General features: G+C 44.3%; 1 protein-coding gene across 1 annotated transcript in view; it reads left to right on the top strand.

The window, feature by feature from the left end:
- The first annotated feature begins 14,730 nt into the window (after positions 1–14,730).
- The window catches only part of NRIP3 (nuclear receptor interacting protein 3), a 21,794-nt gene continuing 17,046 nt past the window's right edge, over positions 14,731–19,478 (top strand). The window contains exon 1 of the mRNA XM_007459856.1: positions 14,731–14,982. Within this exon, the coding sequence (XP_007459918.1) occupies positions 14,809–14,982 (174 nt within the window). The 5' untranslated portion in view covers positions 14,731–14,808. The remainder of the gene's footprint in view (positions 14,983–19,478) is intronic.

The following is a 19,478-nucleotide window of genomic DNA, read 5'->3' as shown; positions in this document are numbered from 1 at the left end:
GCAGGAATTTGACAGTTGGGCTCAGGCCGGGCTGACGAAAGCTCCAGCTTGTGAACAAGCCATTTTGCAATTCCTAGAACAGATGCCACCTAGTGGTTGTAAATGGAATCCACCTGTGTTTCAGTCATCCCACTGCCTTGGAGCTTAAGTAACCTTGGAGCTTAAATGCTCATAATTCAAGATAAAATGTTACCAATGGGATGTTGGGGACTAGGGCTGTGGTTTGACAACTGATTGCATGTTGTTTCAAACAGCCCTCAGAATGTATCTGTTTAGATCTTTTCCTTCCCTCTGCCTGGCCTAATGACTAATGACCAGGTGAGAAGTCATTGATCTTCAGGTCCTTTCAAACTATCAACAATTCTCTGAATCACATCCATGTCCAAAGACACACACACACACACACACACACACACACACACACACACACACACACACCCCACATTCATTCATTCATTGTTATGGTCTTGGCACCGTGCTAGGCTGGATACATATTCCTGAGACAGGAGGAAAAAGGACTTGAAAGAATGAGGCGGGGGGTGGGTTCCCTGGTGGTGCAGTGGTTAAGAATCTGCCTGCTGGGCTTCCCTGGTGGCGCAGTGCTTGAGAGTCCGCCTGCCGATGCAGGAGACGCGGGTTCGTGCCCCGTTTCGGGAAGATCCCACATGCCGCGGAGCGGCTGGGCCCGTGAGCCATGGCCACTGAGCCTGCGCGTCCGGAGCCTGTGCTCCGCAAATGGGAGAGGCCACAACAGTGAGAGGCCCGCATAACGCAAGAAAAAAAAAAAAAAAAAAAAAAAACCTGCCTGCCAATGCAGGGGACACAGGTTTGAGCCCTGGTCCAGGAAGATCCCACATGCCGCAGAGCAACTAAGCCTGTGCGCCACAACTACTGACCCTGCGCTCTAGAGCCCGCGAGCCACAGCTACTGAAGCCTAAGCAGCTAGAGCCCGTGCTCCACAACAAGAGAAGCCACCGCAATGAGAAGCCCACGCACCGCAACAAAAGAGTAGACCCCGCTCGTGGCAACTATAGAAAGCCCACACACAGCAACGAAGACCAAAGACAGCCAAAAATAAATTTAAAAAAAAAAGAATGCGGGGGAACAATCAGTCCCAAATTGTAATCTTGCAAAATCTTGTAATCAGCGCAAAAAGCAGAAACAAACCTACCTCAAATCTGAGCTTTGGTGCTATCTTTGCCTTATTATACACACTTTGTTGTTGAAAAAAAAATTATAGTTTCTGAGCAGAAAATGGAACCAATGCCCCAGGGAGGCTAGACCCAGCAATGTGTGACTGACACAGTCATGGCCAGCAGAAGAGTGTGGTGGTAAAGAGTGTGAGCTTGTGGTGAACCCGGGCCGGGCCTGCTGGGCTCAGCCCTCTGCAGCCTTGTGTGTAACTCACTGTGCATGACCACAAAGTGGTCATCATTACACAGTGCCAGTGCAGCTGCAGTAAATGATGCCTGTCCATTGCATAAAACTGTGGACAATACAGCCAGATGGTAATGGTGGCAAAGGAAAAGTATGTGCTCAGAATCCCGATGTTAGGTCCAGGTGACTTGGCTTGAGGAAGGCAGCTTTTAGCAGCCACGTCAGGCACCAAAGCTGAAGTTTTGAGTGATGTGGGTACAACTATAAGAGGCTTGGTAAACCCTCACTCGGGGTTTCCAACGAGGAACTAAGGGGACTCAAGCAGCATGACTCACCCAATATTGCCCCTCTCAGTATTCCTAATGTACTTTTCTGAGAATGCATTCTTTCTGTTTATCTTAGTGAAAGATTTCTCAAAGATTTATGTTTCATAATGTTCATTTTCTCCAACACTCCCATTATGTCCTCTGCAGTACCTGGATTTGTATCCCAGCTCTGCCACTTAATAGCTGTGTGACCTTGCACAAGTTACTTGACCTCTCTGTGCCTCAGTTTCCTCATATAGTAAATAAATAAAAAGATAGTACTTACTGGATAGGGTTGTTGTGAGAGTAAATGAGTTCACACATGGAAAACTCTTAGAAAACTACCTGGAATGTAGTATGGGCTCAATAAATGTTAACTATCATCATCATTATCATCTTCCACCACTTCAGACTAGAGAAGTTAAATCCAAGATACATTTAAAAAATGGGTTCGTACTCTGCTAGTTTCTCCCATTTCACTGAAATAGAGAATCCTTTAGTTTCAGGCTTTTTAGTAGGATGCGTTCTAGGACCAGAAGAATTGGAGCTTGAAGTAGGAATGAAAGGCCATAATGCCTGACTTGGGTTCTTCCACAGGACCTTCTGAAAACCCCTATTCTCCTGAGCTGGAAAGGAGAAATGTGTTCTTCCAATCTCCTAAGACTATCTCTCTCAGATCAGAAACAGCACCCATATACAGAGACCTGTCAATCCATCATCTTTCCTTATTTCCAGTCCTCAGCCTCTGATGTATGAAGATGGCAGTACATCTCCTGCTGAGCTCAGAATCACACATTCTTCAGAGCTGCTCATCTCAGGTTTGATGTTTCCAGCATGACGAAGTCCAACCTTTGACCCCAGAGAGGCAGTGCCCAGGGCCGTAGGCAAGTAAGGCCGATGAACACACTCACTTTGTCAGGGTGTGAATTCAGGTGCCCAAAATGAGTAATTTGCATGAGGCTTGTGGTCAGTGGGACAAAGTCCCTGATGAGACGGGAGGACATAGGCCTGGCCAAGGTGGGTCTGACCATCATGTGCCTCAGAGAGCACAGAACTCAAAGCGAAATGTGCTAATGGAGTGTAGACAGTCTGAAAAGAGAGAATTTCATCCTTTTTTTTTTAACAAGACAGAATTTTATTCTGTTATGGTTTTCCTTAGTTTGAAGCGATCTTTATGGTATGTGAAATACCTGCTTGAGAGTCTATCCTGTGTTTACTGTTTTTTTTTTTTGGACATTCCTCATGGATCCCTTATATCACTGACATTTATTTTTTCATATATTTCAACATTTTTATATTCAATAGAAGATGTATGTTTTTTCACAAGTATTCCACATCGATCCTGCCATGCTATTGCACTTTCATGGAGTTTGAAACTGAATGCATTCAGGGACTTCCCTGGTGGTCCAGTCGTTAAGACTCCATGCTTCCACTGCAGGGGGCATGGGTTTGATCCCTGGTCGGGGAACTTAAGATCCAGCATGCTGCACAACCAAAAAAAAAAAAAAAATTGAATGTGTCCATGGGACTCATTTTGGGCAATGAAATGTGTGTCACTCTTGGTCACCCAAGAGAGACTTGGGTCCCTTCTAGATTGACATTTTGAGAAAACAGTATGTGCTTCACCACACTCTTTTCCCTGAGGATGGAGTAGAGTGGTGCCTCCTGCCCACCTTCAAACAACATGTGGCAGAACCAAAAAGCAAGTCTTCATTGTGTCACTGCAGCGTAACTGATAAACTTGAAAATTCTTTTCTTTTCTTCTTTTTTTTCAGTTATACATATACATGTATACATGTATATATTCTTTTCAGATTCTTTTCCCATTTAGGTTATTACAGAGTATTGAGCAGAGTTCCCTGTGCTATACTGTAGGTCCTTATTGCTTATCTATTTTAAATATAGTAATGTATACATACCAATCCCAAACTTCCAATCCCAGTTATTTTTTTATTTCTCTAAAATTTATTCAGAGTTATTCACCTCATTGTTAATAAGATGTACAGTTAATGCTCTGTGCCGGTATTATTAGGCCTGCTCATTGCCGGCAACGGACTTTGACAAAACCCATTTCCTGACACCCCAAAATTAAATTACTCTTTTCAAAACATACCAAACTCACAACACTTGCAAAATTATTACATGCATTTAAACTCTAAAGTAGTTCTGTGCAGAGAATATCACTATAGTTTTGAGTGTATGTGTGTGTGGGTGCTGGTAATTTTGTATTTTCTTTGGGAGTGGAAAAGGAAAACAATTGAAGCTGAAAAAACTATTCTTAAATATTCATTTTTATAAATTTTATTAAAGAATTTTGTTACACCATTGGGAAAAGAACTCCCAGTGCTTTTTTAAAGAATATGAATGGGAGAGGAAAAAAAAAAGCCAGAAATTGTACAGTAAAGAAATCAAGCAATACCTTGATGAGATGATCAAAATTAGCATCTTCAATAAAAGACAGATGGACAACATGTGGCTCCAGATGTGGTACGCTGAGAGGAACATAACATCACCTACACAGTACTCAGACCAAGAATGAATAGCCTCAATCTCAATACAAGAAAACTGGATAAACACAAAATGAGAAATACTCCATTTTTTACAAGGAAAGAGAAATAACTTTCACACCAATGAAATTAAAAACTTTTGTGTTTCAAAGGACACCATCAAGAAAGTGAAAAGGCAGCCCATAGAATGGGGAAAAAATTTGCAAATCATATATCTGATGAGAGACTTATAGCTAGAATATATTAAAACTCTTACAACCCAATAATAGATAACTCAGTTTAGAAGTGAGAAAATGATCTGAATAGATATTTTTCTAAAGAAGATAAACAAATGGCCAATAAGCACATGAAAAAGATGCTCAACATCTTTAGTCATCAGGGAAATGCAAATCAAAACCACAATGAGACATCATTTTACACCCACCCATTATAGGATGGCTATAATCGAAGAGACAAGTGTAGGTGACGATGCGGAGACTTTGGAAGCCTCATACATTGCTGGTAGGGATGTAAAATGGTGCAGCCACTCTGGGAAACAGTTAATTAGTTCTTCAACAGTTTAAACATAGAATTACCACGTAACCCAGCAATTCCACTCCAAGAGAAATGAAAACGTATGTCCATACAAAAACATGCACACAAAAGTTCACAGCAGCATTAGTCATGATAGCCAAAAGGTGGAAACAACTTAAATGTCCACCATCTGTTGAAGGGATAAACGAAATGTGAGAAATCCATAAAATGGAGTAGTATTTGACATAAAAGAAAATGAAGTACTGATGCATGCTGTAACGTAGATGAACCTTGAAAACATGCTAAGTGAAAGCAGCCAGTCACAAAAGAAAATATATTGTACAATTCTAGTTACATGAAATGTAACAAATCCATAGAGACAGAACCTGTAGATGACAGGCTGCCTAGGGCTGGAGAGTTTAGGAGGAAATGGGGAATGACTGCCCAAAAGAAATGGGTACATAGTTTCTCTTGGGATGATCAATATGTTCTAAAATTGACTGTAGTGATGGTTGCCCAGCTCTGTGCATATATTAAAAAACATTGAATTCTACACTTTAAGTGGTAAATTGTATGGTATATGAATTATGTCTCAATGAAACAGTTATTTAAACATTAGAAATGGAAAAGAAGTTACAACAGACACCACAGAAATACAAAGCATCCTAAGAGACTACTGCAAGCAATTCTATGCCAATAAAATGGACAACCTGGAAGAAATGGACGAATTCTTAGAAAGTTAAAACCTTCCAAGACTGAACCAGGAAGAAATACAAAATATGAACAGACCAATCACAAGTAACGAAGTTGAAACTGTGATTAAAGATCTTCCAACAAACAAAAGTCCAGGACCAGATGGCTTCACAGGTGAATTCTATCAAACATTTAGAGAAGAGCTAACACCCATTGTTCTCAAACTCTTCCCAAAAATTGCAGAGGAAGGAACACTCCCAAACTCATTCTATGAGGCCATCGTCACCCTGATACCAAAACCAGACAAAGATACTACAAAAAAAGCAAATTACAGACCAATATCACTGATGAATATAGATGCAAAAATCCTCAACAGAATACTAGCAAACAGCATCCAGCAACACATTAAAAGGATCATACACCATGATCAAGTGGGATTTATCCCAGGGATGCAAGGATTCTTCAATATACGCCAATCAATAAATGTGATAAACCATATTAACAAATTGAATAATAAAAACCATATGATCATCTCAATAGATGCAGAAAAATCTTTGGCAAAATTCAACACCCATTTATGATAAAAACTCTCCAGAAAATAGGCATAGAGGGAACCTACCTCAACATAATAAAGGCCATATACAAAAAACCCACAGCAAACATCATTCTCAATGGTGAAAAACTGAAAGCATTTCCTCTAAGATCAGGAGCAAGACAAGGATGTCCACTCTTGCCACTATTATTCGACATAGTTTTGAAAGTCCTAGCTACGGCAATCAGAGAAGAAAAAGAAATAATAGGAATACAAATTGGAAAAGAAGAAGTAAAACTGTCACTGTTTGCAGATGACATGATACTATACATAGAGAATCCTAAAGAGGTCACCAGAAAACTACTAGAACTAATCAATGAATTTGGTAAAGTTGCAGGATACAAAATTAATGCACAGAATTCTCTTGCATTCCTATACACTAATGATGAAAAATCTGAGAGAGAAATTAAGGAAACATGCCCATTTACCATTGCAACAAAGAGAATAAAATACCTAGGAATAAATCTACCTAGGGAGACAAAAGACCTGTATGTAGAAAACTATAAGACACTGATGAAAGAAATTAAAGATGATACAAACAGATGGAGAGATATACCATGTTCTTGGATTGGAAGAATCAATATTGTGAAAATGACTATACTACCAAAAGCAATCTATAGATTCAATGCAATCCCTATCAAATTACCAATGGCATTTTTTACAGAACTAGAACAAAAAAATCTTAAAATTTGTATGGAGACACAAAAGACCCTGAATAGCCAAAGCAGTCTTGAGAAAGAAAAACGGAGCTGGAGGAATCAGACTTCAGACTATACTACAAAGCTACAGTAATCAAGACAATATGGTACTGGCACAAAAACAGAAATAGAGATCAATGGAACAAGATAGAAAGCCCAGAGATAAACCCACGTACCTATGGTCAACTAATCTATGACAAAGGAGGCAAGGATAGACAATGGAGAAAAGACAGCCTCTTCAATAAGTGGTGCTGGGAAAACTGGACAGCTGCATGTAAAAGAATGAAATTAGAACACTCCCTAACACCATACACAAAAATAAACTCAAAATGGATTGGAGACCTAAATGTAAGACTGGACACTATAAAACTCTTAGAGGAAAACATAGGAAGAACACTCTTTGACATAAATCACAGCAAGATTTTTTTTTTCTTGGTGTAGAACATTTATTTATTTATTCCATGAAACACTTAAAGTTCAGGTCAGTGGGAAATAAAGCAAGATCTTTTTTTTTTTTTTTGCGGTACACGGGCCTCTCACTGTTGTGGCCTCTCCCGTTGCAGAGCACAGGCTCCGGACACGCAGGCCCAGTGGCCCTGGCTCACAGGCCCAGCCGCTCCACGGCATGTGGGATCTTCCCAGACCAGGGCATGAACCCGTGTCCCCTGCCTTGGCAGGCAGACTCTCAACCACTGCAGTACCAGGGAAGCCCACAAGATCTTTTTTGATCCACCTCCTAGAGTAATGGAAATAAAAACAAAAATAAACAAATGGGACCTAATGAAACTTAAAAGCCTTTGCAAAGCAAAGGAAACTACAAACAAGATGAAAAGACAACCCTCAGAATGGGAGAAAATATTTGCAAACGAATCAACGGACAAAGAATTAACCTCCAAAATATATAAACAACTCATGCAGTGCAATATTAAAAAAACAAACAACCAATCAAAAAATGGGCAGAAGACCTAAATAGACATTTCTCCAAAGAGGACATACAGATGGCCAATAAGCACATGAAAAGCTGCTCAACATCACTAATTATTAGAGAAATGCAAATCAAAACTACAATGAGGTATCACCTCACACCAGTCAGAATGGGCATCATCAGAAAATCTACAAAGAACAAATGCTGGAGAGAGTGTGCAGAAAAGGGAACCCTCTTGCACTGTTGGTGGGAATGTTAATTGATACAGCCATTATGGAAAACTGTATGGAGGTTCCTTAAAAAACTAAAAATAGAATGACCATATAACCCAGCAATCCCACTACTAGGCATATACCCAGAAAAAAACATAATTCAGAAAGACACATGCACCCCAATGTTCACTGCAGCACTATTTACAATAGCCAGGTCATGGAAGCGACCTAAATGCCCACTGACAGGTGAATGGATAAAGAAGATGTGGTACATATATACAATGGAATATTACTCAGCCATAAAAAGGAGTGAAATTGGGTAATTTGTAGAGATGTGGATGGATCTAGAGACTGTCATACAGTGTGAAGTAAGAGAAAAACAAATATTGTACATTAACACATATATGTGGAACCTAGAAAAATGGTACAGATGAACCAGTTTGCAGGGCAGAAATAGAGACACAGATGTAGAGAACAAACATATGGACACCAAGGGGGGAAAGTGGCGGGGTGGGGGTGTGTGTGTGATGAACTGGGTGATTGGGATTGACATATATACACTAACATGTATAAAATGGCTTACTAATAAGAACCTGCTGTATAAAAAAATAAAATAAAATTCAAAAATTCAAAAAACAAGATTCAAAAAAAGATGGCTGACTATAAAAATAAAGAAAGAAAGAAAGAATAGCATCTCTTTTTTGAAGCAACCCTAACTAATAGAATTATTGGTAACCAGAATGTCATTCCCCCATTTCCTAAAGGATGGAATTCTAGAATAAAATTGCTCATATTTATTTAAAAAAACAGTTATTTAATAAAAAGATGGAGTGCTGTATTCTTCCAAAATGTCAGTGTCATAAAAGACAAAGCAAACTGTGGACATGTTCCAGATTAAACAAGGCTAAAGAGACACGACAGGGGACTTCCCTGGTGGCGCAGTGGTTAAGAATCCACCCGTCAATGCAGGGGACACGGGTTCGATCCCTGGTCCAGGAAGATCCCACATGCCGTGGAGCAACTAAGCCTGTGCACCACAGCTACTGAGCCTGCGCTCTAGAGCCCGCGAACCTCAGCTATTGAGCCCGCGCACACAACTACTGAAGCCCAAGTGCCTAGAACCCGTGCTCCGCAGCAAGAGAAGCCACCGCAATGAGAAGCCGACTCACGGCAATGAAGAGTAGCCCCCGCTCGCCGCAACTAGAGAAAACCTGCGCGCAGCAACAAAGACCCAACACAGCCAAAAATAAAGAATTAAAATAATTTATAAAAAAAAAGAAAAAGAAAGAGACACGACAAATACAACCCCTGACCCTAGCCTGGATCCTGTACTAGAGGAATATGTCATGAAGAACATTATTAGGTCAATTGACAAAACTGAAACACGAACAATAATAAATAAAAGTATTGTATCAATGAAAATTTATGAGGTTTATATCTGCACTGTGTTATATACGAGAAAAATTCCTATTCCCAGGAAATATATAATGAAATCTTAGTGGTAAAGGGTCATAATGTATGTAGCTTATCCTCAAATAGTTTAGAAAAAGTGTTTTGCTTGGGTGTGTTTGTTGTGTGTGTGTGTTGAGGGAAAGCACATGATATAGCCAACGCAGTAAAATGTTAATGATCTGGTTAAAGAATATACAGGTGTTCTTTGTATTGCTTTTATTTTTGCAAACTTTGGTAAGTTTGAAATTGTTTCCAAATAAAACCTTTAAAAATAATCACAAGGACTTATCTCCCCAGGCAGTACAGAGCTGTGTGAAAATAGGTCAGTGAATGCTGTGTGAGTGTGAGTGTGTGTGGTGTGTAGATGTCTGCACGCCCAAGCACAGAGCCCTTGGCCTCTCTGCTGCCATTGCCCACAAGCCGGAGCTTGCCCAGTGAGGGCCACTGACCTGTCACTGTCACACGCAAGCCACATGCTTAGTTCTTTTGGGGGAAGGCAGTGGAGGCCTCCATGCTCCTGAGGTAGACAGAGGTAACCAGGTGTGCTGAGCTGCCCTGCAAGCCCTCTTACCTCTGGCTGGGTGTGACAGAAAGGGATTTGGAGCCAGCCTGTCAAGCCAAGGCTGTGCCGCATTCTCAGAAGCTTGCCATCTTCACAGGTCTGTTTCCAGACGGTAGAGCTCTCCGCTGGCCTCTGTTCTTGCCCTTTCTCCAGGTTCTCTACCTATGTTGGACAGAGGAAGGAAAGAGGAACAGGACTCATATTTATCGAGGGCTCACTTTGTGCCAGGCCCTTTGCTTTACATGTTATCCTATTTAAAGCACACAGAGCCTGGCCAGATGGATAAACTGAGGCTCAGAGAGCTGCAGAAACTTGGCCATGGTCCCACAGCAAGCAAGGAGCAGAGCTGGGATTCAATGCCAAGCCTCTTTCCACCAGACATGAGATACTGAGATTTCCCCCCCACTTTTCTGTCCTCTTTCGCTATCTTATTTGAGATTACATCCTGTTCTCATGCCAGGAAATGAAACAAAATCACTGCTGACAGGAATGGATCCAAAAGACCCAGCCAACTTTGGAAAACACCAGCGGGGCTGCCATCAGTCTTGTTTTATGAGGCTATGGTGACACTGGCAATTACCCTGAAGGAAGAAGACAGAAGTAACGCTTGTCTTTGCATTAACCTGCCAAAGTCGACAGTCTTCAGGGCTGGGTGTCAACTTGGGGGCAACGTGTAGCCAGAGATCCTGGTAGACATACAACACTTGCAGGGGACAGCTGTTTGAAGAATCTTCCTGCCAGAGGGATTTGGAGTGGTACTGAGGGCACCAGAGGAAGAAGGGGACTCTGCAGCTACAAGGATGGAGATGGTGAGTGAAGGGGGAGCCAGGCAGTGGCCATTACTTCCAGGGTGTGCCCAAGAGCAAAGTCAGAGCAAAATATGCATGGGTAGGAAGGGAAGGGGGATGAAAGTTCCTTGACTGTCTCCTCTTTCTCCTCTGATCTTCTCATCTACTTTTCTGGACTCTCACCCCCAGCACTCAACCTGTAGACCATTCTCAAAGGTCTCCCTGTTACCTGAAGACCCAAAAGAGAGTTTCTAGGTGAACAGATTATAAGCCTGGAGCTGCTGACAGCCATCGCACTAGAAGAGCCGGCCTACAGTGGCATCAGCTCAGAGTTGAAACACAGTGTTAATGTTGTTTGAGCCCCTGGATTCAGCCATGCCTGAAACCCCTGCACTTTTAAATTAAGGGGACAGTTTTCCTGTTTTAAAAAAAATTGAGGTATAGTTGATTTACAATATTGTGTTAGTTTCAGGAGCAAAAAGTTTTCATTTTTGCTTAGGAAATTTTCATCTGGGTTTCCTGTCACTTATAATAAGAACAACATGAATAAAATCCTAACTGAAGCAGCATCAGCTTATCCAGCATAATTTTCCAGGACATACCCTCTATAACAGCCAAGGCAGGATGTTGAGGATTTTAGAACAGAATTTAAAACAGAATTTAAAACAGAATTTACTTCACATGGTAAATTCAGAATCCAGAGACACCACAGAGGGGAAGAGAGGAGGCCAGCTGCTACCCCAGGAGGCCTTGGTTCCAGGGAGGGGGTGAGATGCTCAGGTCTGTAGGGAGGCTTGGAGGAAGCATAGGCCAGCGCCCATTCTGAGGCTCAGCAGTCCTGAGACTGTCCCAGGTAATTATGGTAGCTACCTTCTGCTGAGCCCTTACTACATGCCACAATGTGCTATGTGTATTATTATTTCATTTAATCTTCACAGCAGCCCTGAGAGGTAGATACATTACTAGCATCATTTTCTAGATGAGGAGCTAAAACTCAGAGTGGCGAAGTAACTTAGTAACTTACTAGTTGCATAGCTAGTAAGTAGAAGAGCAGGGATTCAAACCTAGTGTATCAAACTCCAAAACCTGTGCTTTTAACAACTATATTATAGTTTTTTCTAGATGGGTCAGTGGGGCAGGGGAGGTTGGCTATATGGAGAATTAATAATGATCTTTCCTTGGTACAGCCTTCCAGAGTTTACAAAGCCCAATTTTATAAGCAATCTTGCTGCATCCATTTTACAGATGTGGAAACTGAGGCTTAGAGGTAGGAAGTGACTTGCTCAAAGTCATTTGGTCAAACGGGATAAACTGCCCAGAGGTCTGCAGTCTGCAGAAAATCATAGGGTGTTTACAGGGAGTGGGGTTGGCCTCATACCTTGCCCCATGCTTAAGAGCAGTGATGGTGTCAGTCTGGCTGAGGAAGATCTCTGAGAGATGAGGGGACCAGTAGGTGTTGTGGCCATAGATCCAATTGCAGAACACAAATCCCACTATAGCAAAGAGCTCTGCATTCACAAAAAGACTCAGCTCCAGCCAATGCTCTATTTATTTTCCCATAACACTTGATATGGACAAATTCCAGTTCAATCAGAGACATTCAGCTCCTGGTTTTCTCGGTAGGGGTGTGGGGGGAATCTCGCTATGAAAGGAGCCCCTTTCTTCTGTCGGGCCATCCCCAACAAAAAGGCTGCAAGACTGAGCTGAGCTGCCTGCGGATGGGGAGTTGGAATCTGCCTGCCTGGCTTCCTCTCAGAGGAAAGTAGCTGTCCTGGCCGGAGCCCCAGGGGCCCTCACTTTTGGACCTGTCCTGGTGTTTTGCTGAGCTCAGAGGCACCTATCCTAGAGAGACAAGGCAAGGCTGTCTTTTACCATTCCCTGGGCGACTCAGGCCTGGAGGAGTGACTAGGCAGGGATCCAGGCGACAGGACAGAAGGGCCCAGGGCAGCCACTGTTGTTCACTGCTGGAAGTGTGCCAGGGAACTGGAAGGTGAGCTGCAATCCCATCCTCCCCTTTGCCCCCCTCCAGGTGGCTGCGCGCTCAATGTATGCTGGGGGACAAGGAATCCCTGGGGCTTCCTTGGAGCCAGGTGAGCAGCCTTCTGACCTTCTGGATTTATTTCCCCACAGGAATATGTGCTCTGAATCTAGGGCAAGTGCTGAAGGCAGGAACTGAGGGAAAGAAGCAAAAAGGTCAAACCCAGCCCTTCCAGGTCTGGGAAGTGCAGCACAGGCTCTGGGGACAGACGGTCTGAGGTTAAAATCCCAGCTCTACCTCTTGCTTTCCTTAGATAAGACCTTAACTTCTTGCTGTACTGATACTGGTATTTACTGAGCGCCTTCTGTGAGCTAGGGATTCAATGGTAAGCAAAAAATGGACTCAGTTGCCTTCTTGGAGCTTACAGTTAATTAAGGAAATAAATATTAACTAAACAACCAGTAACACCCCCACCACTAGCACCAAAAAAGGGGGAATGTCCAGGAGAGATGCGTAGTTTATAATTAGGAAGAACTCACTCCCTCTGGGAGGTTAGAGAAGGCTTTCCTAAAGACATGACAGTGGAATTGAGGTCTGTTTACTACACAGGTTTGGAGGGGGCATTCCACACAGAGGGAACAGGATATTCAAAGGTCAGCCATTTGGCAAGAGGGAGAATGGCTCCTCCAAGGAACTGGAGGAAAGAAGGCTCATGAGGCCGAAGTACAGAATGGAGATGCAGGTGTGGGGCAGACCATGCAAGAATATGGGTCTTTTGAGAGCAATAGGAAGACTTTTGTGGTGCTCTAAGCAGGGAGGTGAGATGATCACATTTGTAGTTTGAAAAGATTATTCTGGCAGCAGGGAACAATGGATTGGAAGGGAACCAAGGCATATTCAGGAGACCAGTTAGGAGGTCTCAGACATTTGCCTGTAAAATGGGAATAATGATACTATCTCATAAGTTGTTGCCATGATTCAATGAGAGACTGCATTTTAAGTATTTATTCTGGTGCCTGGTGCATGGTAAAGGCTCAGTAAATGTCATTATTCTTACTTTTGTTGGTTCTCTTCAGGGAGCAGAGCTTTCTATTTCATGCCTGCTCCTGTGATATGGGGTGGGAGAGTGCAGTGGTGGTAGTTTCTAGGGTGGAAAACTTGGTTTGTACTAAGTCACAACGTCGAGGCCAGGACCCAGGATGCCTGAAGGCCCGATTGGAATGGCTTGAGAGTATGACAGATTCACAAAGAAAACCGGGTTCCAGTTGCTCCTGGAGTCATGCTGGAGAGAGCCCAAGTGTTGGCTGAGAAAAACGTGTTTTTCTGCCGGGTGTTCCGAAGAGCATGTTGTAGGGCTCGCACTCGTGTGCGGTCGTGCGGAGGCGGGGACCCTCGCCACTCCTCAGCCCCAGGGTGACCCGCAAGCATCCACCAAGCTCTGCTTCCCCGGCTCGGATGCGCGGGTCCTGGGCCCGGGGGCAGAGGGAGCAGGGAGGAGGGAGGGTCCCCGGAAGGCCGATTCCGGCCGGCCCGCAGGGGCTGCCCCCTCCCCAGTCACGTGGGCCTGGTGGGTGGGGACCGATCTGAAGTTGGAGAAATCCCTAGCAATCCAACTTCGGAGCGCGCCGCCGGTCCTCCGGAGCCGGGGCTTTGGGCGCTAGGGCTCCAGGAGGGGCGCGAAAGTGGGACCTGGTGAAGCCGAGCAGCGGCGCAGGCGGCAGGACTCGGGGCATGGCCCGGCTGTCGGTGATCCCGGGGTCGGCCACGGCGTGGACAGGTGAGCGGGGGCCAGGAGGTGGCGGCGGCTGCCGTGGGAGAGGCCGCTCCTGCGCTGACTTCCCCACACTTCATGTAGGTCCAGGGGATGCGGGGCACCCACAACGCGAGGGACCGGTTGAGTAAAGCTGCCGCGGTAGACCTTGGCGCTCGGAGTCAGTCTCGCCAGCGCCAATCCTCCTCTCCCGCCCTGTGCCCCAGCATGGTGGTGCGGGTGTGGGTAGCGGCCCGGGACTCTGGGAAGCAGCGCGCAGGCTTGGGGGCGCTGTGCGGGCCCCGCCCCCCGCGTGTACACTGGCTGCTCCCAGTGACGTCACGCTCGGCTATAAAAAGGGCGGCGCGCGGTTCTCGCGGCGCTGGAGAAGCTCGAGGCTGAGGGTTGCCAGGGGTCCAGGAGCGACCGGGACGCTGGGCCGCGGGCGCCTCAGCGATGTTTTACTCAGGACTCCTCACCGAGGGCGGCCGCAAGGAGACGGACAGGCGGGAGGGGGCGTCGTTGCGGCAGCAGCGCCGGATGAAGCAGGCCGTGCAGTTCATCCACAAGGACTCGGCCGACCTGCTGCCCTTGGACGGCCTCAAGAAGCTGGGCTCGTCCAAGGACACGGTGAGCCCCCGCGGCCGCGCCCGCCTCGGGTTCCCCGCGCGCGGCGGCCAGTCACCATCGCGCTGTGAGGTCCCCCGGGGCCCGCCCTTTGCAGCTTTCACTGAGTCAGCGGCCGGGCCCCCGCCGGCCGCCGGCCGCTGTCGGCTGTCTCGCTATTGCTCTTTCGGATTCCTCTCCATCCATCATCCCCCTGCTTTAGTTTCTCTCGGGATTCCGTCGTAGCTTTTCCAGCTCGCCCTCCCTTCAGCGCAGCTTCCTCCCTTCGAGTCTCTCCTCTGGAGAAGAGACCCAGCCCTGCCTTCTTGCCCTCAGGTCCCCTTTCCTTCCCATTTTAAGCAGTACCGAGTTTGATTGCTTGGGGCTTGAGCCTCGCAGCCAGGGTAGCTCCCGCTGCCTCCCAGGCTGCTTGGCCGGGCCCGTGACCCAGACAGAGGTGACTCCTAAGTGGTGTGAGAAGGACAGAACGAAGTGGGAGGGGGGCTTTCTGGGCAGTCACCACATCCAGATGCACTTGACTTTTCTTGAATCCGTTTCCCCCCTATGCAGAATCTACTTCTCCGTTTGATTTTGGTCTCACCTACCTTTGACCTTCCAACAGGAGGGCGGGGGGCGGGGAGAGAAAAAGGGTGGACCTTGAAGGTTTCCTGAGCCCCAAACCTCTCTTCATCATCTTCCTCTCCTGCTACTCCACCCCCAAAGAGTGGATAGAGGGAGGAGGCCAGGCTGCCCCAGCTGCTCAACCGACTGATGTGTGGAGCTGGAGCTGGGGCTGGCGCAGTCTTTTTTTCTAGCGGGGTTGTTCTTGGCATTAAGAAGGAGAAACTACAGGACTGGAGGTCTGAGTTCAAAGACCGTACTGTCCTCTATCTATAGGAGGGATCCTATGGGGGCCTAAGGGTTACTAGTTTAAAGAACTGTATCTGACTCTTATATTTAAGTCACTGGACCAAATTGATGTTTAGCTTTGTAGTTTTATCTGGAATTTTCTTGTAGTTTAACTTGTTTTCTTGAATTTCACAATCACTTTTTTCATCTAGGCAATAATTTATGAAGCATTACTTAAATGTCTTTTAAATGAAGTAGATGCTCTGTTTAATTTTTCCAGTATTTTTTGAGCTTTTGGAGTGTTTAATTTGTCAGGGAAGGGGGGTGTCAGCCTGGGCCCCTGAAATTGCCATTTCCCACCACAAGATGCGTGTGGAGGGCAGAGCTGCTGAATCTACTTCTTCTTCTTCTTTTTTTAATCGACTCCAATGACACATAGATCCCAAGATCAGATTTGCCCTCCCCCATTGTGATAGAGAATTATTTTTAGTTATTTGTTGTACAGGGGATGTCTACTCAATTATCTTGCTCTGTTTTTTAAAAGGTATTTTACCTGCACAAGCCACAGGATAGTTAATCTGATTCATGCTAACGCAGAGTGGTGAGTGGCTAAAATGTATTCCTAGAAAAGCGATAACTGTCTTTCTTCCCTCCTTTCACTTTACTACAGTCTAGATTCATTTAGCAAATCAGGTTCAAGTCTTCTTACCTTCAGACCACAATAATCCTAGTTCCTGCCACAATAATCCTAGTTCCTGGAAGCCTCAGCCAATAAACAGTAATAGGAAAATAAGTACAATGTGGAATTTTTTTCCCCTTCCTGCTGGATTTAAAATATGATTGACATTTGGTTGTCCTGGGATGTCAAGGAGTTTCCTAGCCCTGAGGAACTGCCTCTCCATTCTTCTGCCTAGCATTCTTTATACTGCTTCATCCTGTGTAGGAAGAACTCCATCTGCTTTTCTGACTCCAGTCTGTCTTAGTTGAGCCACACAGGAACTGATAGCGTAGAACATAGGCACTAGGCTGGAAGGAAGAAGCTTCCTCAAGAAGCAGGTTATTGCCGTGGATGTGACACACAGCAGTTTATTGTGAGACCCTGAACCATGGTTCACAATTTCTCTCCCCTGCCTCCCCCCACTGCCATGGTTGATGTCCCTCTCTCACTGTTCTCACACCTGTAATGTGCAAGTGATTGCACAGAAGAGCTAGAACAGGTCACAGATGCCAAGGCAGACTGAGATAGGGCTAGGAGAGCTCTGAGTACTGGGGTGACGTGGCATGCTTAAGCTTTCTTGGAACTTATGCTGCTGGATCAGGATAATCTTAGAAATAACCTTAGAAGTACTTTATCACTTCAGTTTATGGATATATCTGGTAGTATAGACCAGTGCTGACTCAGTGTTCTCTCACCAAAGTGAAATTTTTGAGGATACAAAAATTGACTATATAAATCTATAGTACAAACTCAATAAAAGAGGGACAAGAAAAGGGAAGGGATGGCACCAGAGGGAGATAGCGGGGAAGGGACAAATTAGTTTTCATTGATTCTGGGGTTTGTGCCAGTGAGAAGATTGTGGGTTGTTTTCCTCATATGAGTGACCTATATTAGAATTATACTGCTGAGTTTTCTGAATTATCTACCTTTTACCATGCTGTTTCTGTAACATTCACTATTTGAATCCAGCCTGCCAACTTTTTTTGGATTGGCAAAGAGCATCCATAGGCAGTGAAATGTGTTCTTGTTCTCTTGACCCTAGGGAGGTGCCCTTGCCCTTTTCCTGTTTGTGTGTAGTTGGCTGCTACAAAGTCTACTGTGGAAATTAATTTTATTTCTTATGTCTGGCTGTCTTATTTTGTTTGTCCTTTTATCTTGCGCTCTTTTTTGTGTATTAGATTAAGAATCAAAATCAGAGATATGAGTGAGTAATATTTTATTTCGTTTATTATTATTTTTCAAGTTGATGAGGGTAGAGAAAAAAATCACTCCTGGAGTTTTGCGTATTCTAATTTCTTTTGTTTTAGCTACCAGGTTCATAAATGTTCTTCTCATTGAGGTAAGGACTTTTTAATTTTTAAAAACAGTCATATCGTGGGATAATATGCTGTCTTTCCTATATGATAATATTACTGACCATCAGGCTATATCCTTACTTATTCAGCAATAGAAAGACAGTTTTGCTTTCCTATTTATGATTGATTCTGCTTCTAGCCAAATGCTTTAGCAAAACTCACTAGAATTAGGAGAAGGCTGGGGGAAGGATGGTGTAACACAGCAAAGCCAACTGACCATGAAATGACTAGCCCTGTACTCCTAGTATCTGATCTACCTGATCAGAATTTCTGTCAATGAGGGCATCCCTGGGTGGTATCCTGTAGATAAGTTATTCATAACGCCACAAGACATCCATAATGCTATAGATTTTGGACCAGAGAACTTGGGAGTCTTAGAAGAGGAGCATGAAATACCAGTATAACATCAGGATCTAGTGCAAACTGAAGATTTACAGAGCCACGATCGAATCCTAATTACAGCAAACATTATTTGAACACTTGCCTTGTTCAGGACACAGTGCTAGGTGCTAGGACCACAAAGAAGAAGACAGCAAAGTTTACCTGTACAATGAATTTATAGATTAGGGGGAAGGATAGGACTGATTAATTAATTTATTCCCCAAATATTAATTGAACACTTATTACATGTCAGGCATGATATAGGTATTGAAGATATAGTAGTGAACCAAAACGGAGTTCCTGCCCTCATAGAACTTGCATTCTTGTGTGGGAGGGAGAAGGCAGAAAATAAATCAAGTAAATATATAATATATCAGGATGTAATCAGTGCTATGGAGAAAATAAACCAGGATAAGGGAATAGGGAGTGTAATGGCCAGGGTAGGATGGAGTAGAGCCCTGTTATTTTATCTAGGGTGGTCAGGGAAGGCCTGTCTGATAAGATTACATTATACGAGATATTGAAGGAAATGAGAGAGCAAAATATCTTGGAGAAGAATGTTCTAGGCAGAAGGAACAGCAAGTGCAAAGGTCTGAATTGTCAGTGTGCTTGATGTGATTAAAAAACTGTAAGAAGGCCATTGTGGCCAGAGCAAAGTGAGCAACAGGAGGGCGATAGGAGATAACATCAGAGAGATAGTGGGAGGCCAAACTACTTAGGGCCTTATAGATCATTGTACAGATATTTGGCTTTTAATCTGATATGGGAAACTGGTGGAAAATTTTATGCAGAGGGGTGACACGACATGACTTGTTTCACAAAGTAGACTACTGTGTGGATTTCACTATAGAGGGCAAAAGTAGAAGCAGGGAGACTGGTTAGGAGCTGTTAGATAGTAATCCAGGTGAAAGATGATGGTGGCTCAGAGCAGTGTGCTAGCAAGACAAGAAAAGATCAGATTCTCAGGTTATTTTGAAGACAGAGCTGACAAGTTTAGTTGAGAGATTGGATTAAGGATCTGAAAGAAAGAGTAGTCAAGAATGACCTGAAGGTTTTTGATCTAGCAATTGGAAGAATAAAGTTTCTCATTTACTGAGATGGCTAAGAATACAAGCGGAGTGGGTTAGGGATAGGGAATAAGAATCAGGGGGCCTCCCTGGTGGCGCAGTGGTTGAGAGTCCGCCTGCCGATGCAGGGGACACGGGTTCGTGCCCTGG

Source organism: Lipotes vexillifer, unplaced genomic scaffold, assembly GCF_000442215.2.
Source record: "Lipotes vexillifer unplaced genomic scaffold, Lipotes_vexillifer_v1.1 scaffold61, whole genome shotgun sequence".
NCBI classification, from domain to species: Eukaryota; Metazoa; Chordata; class Mammalia; order Artiodactyla; family Lipotidae; genus Lipotes; species Lipotes vexillifer.
This window is presented reverse-complemented; position numbering and strand designations above follow the sequence as displayed.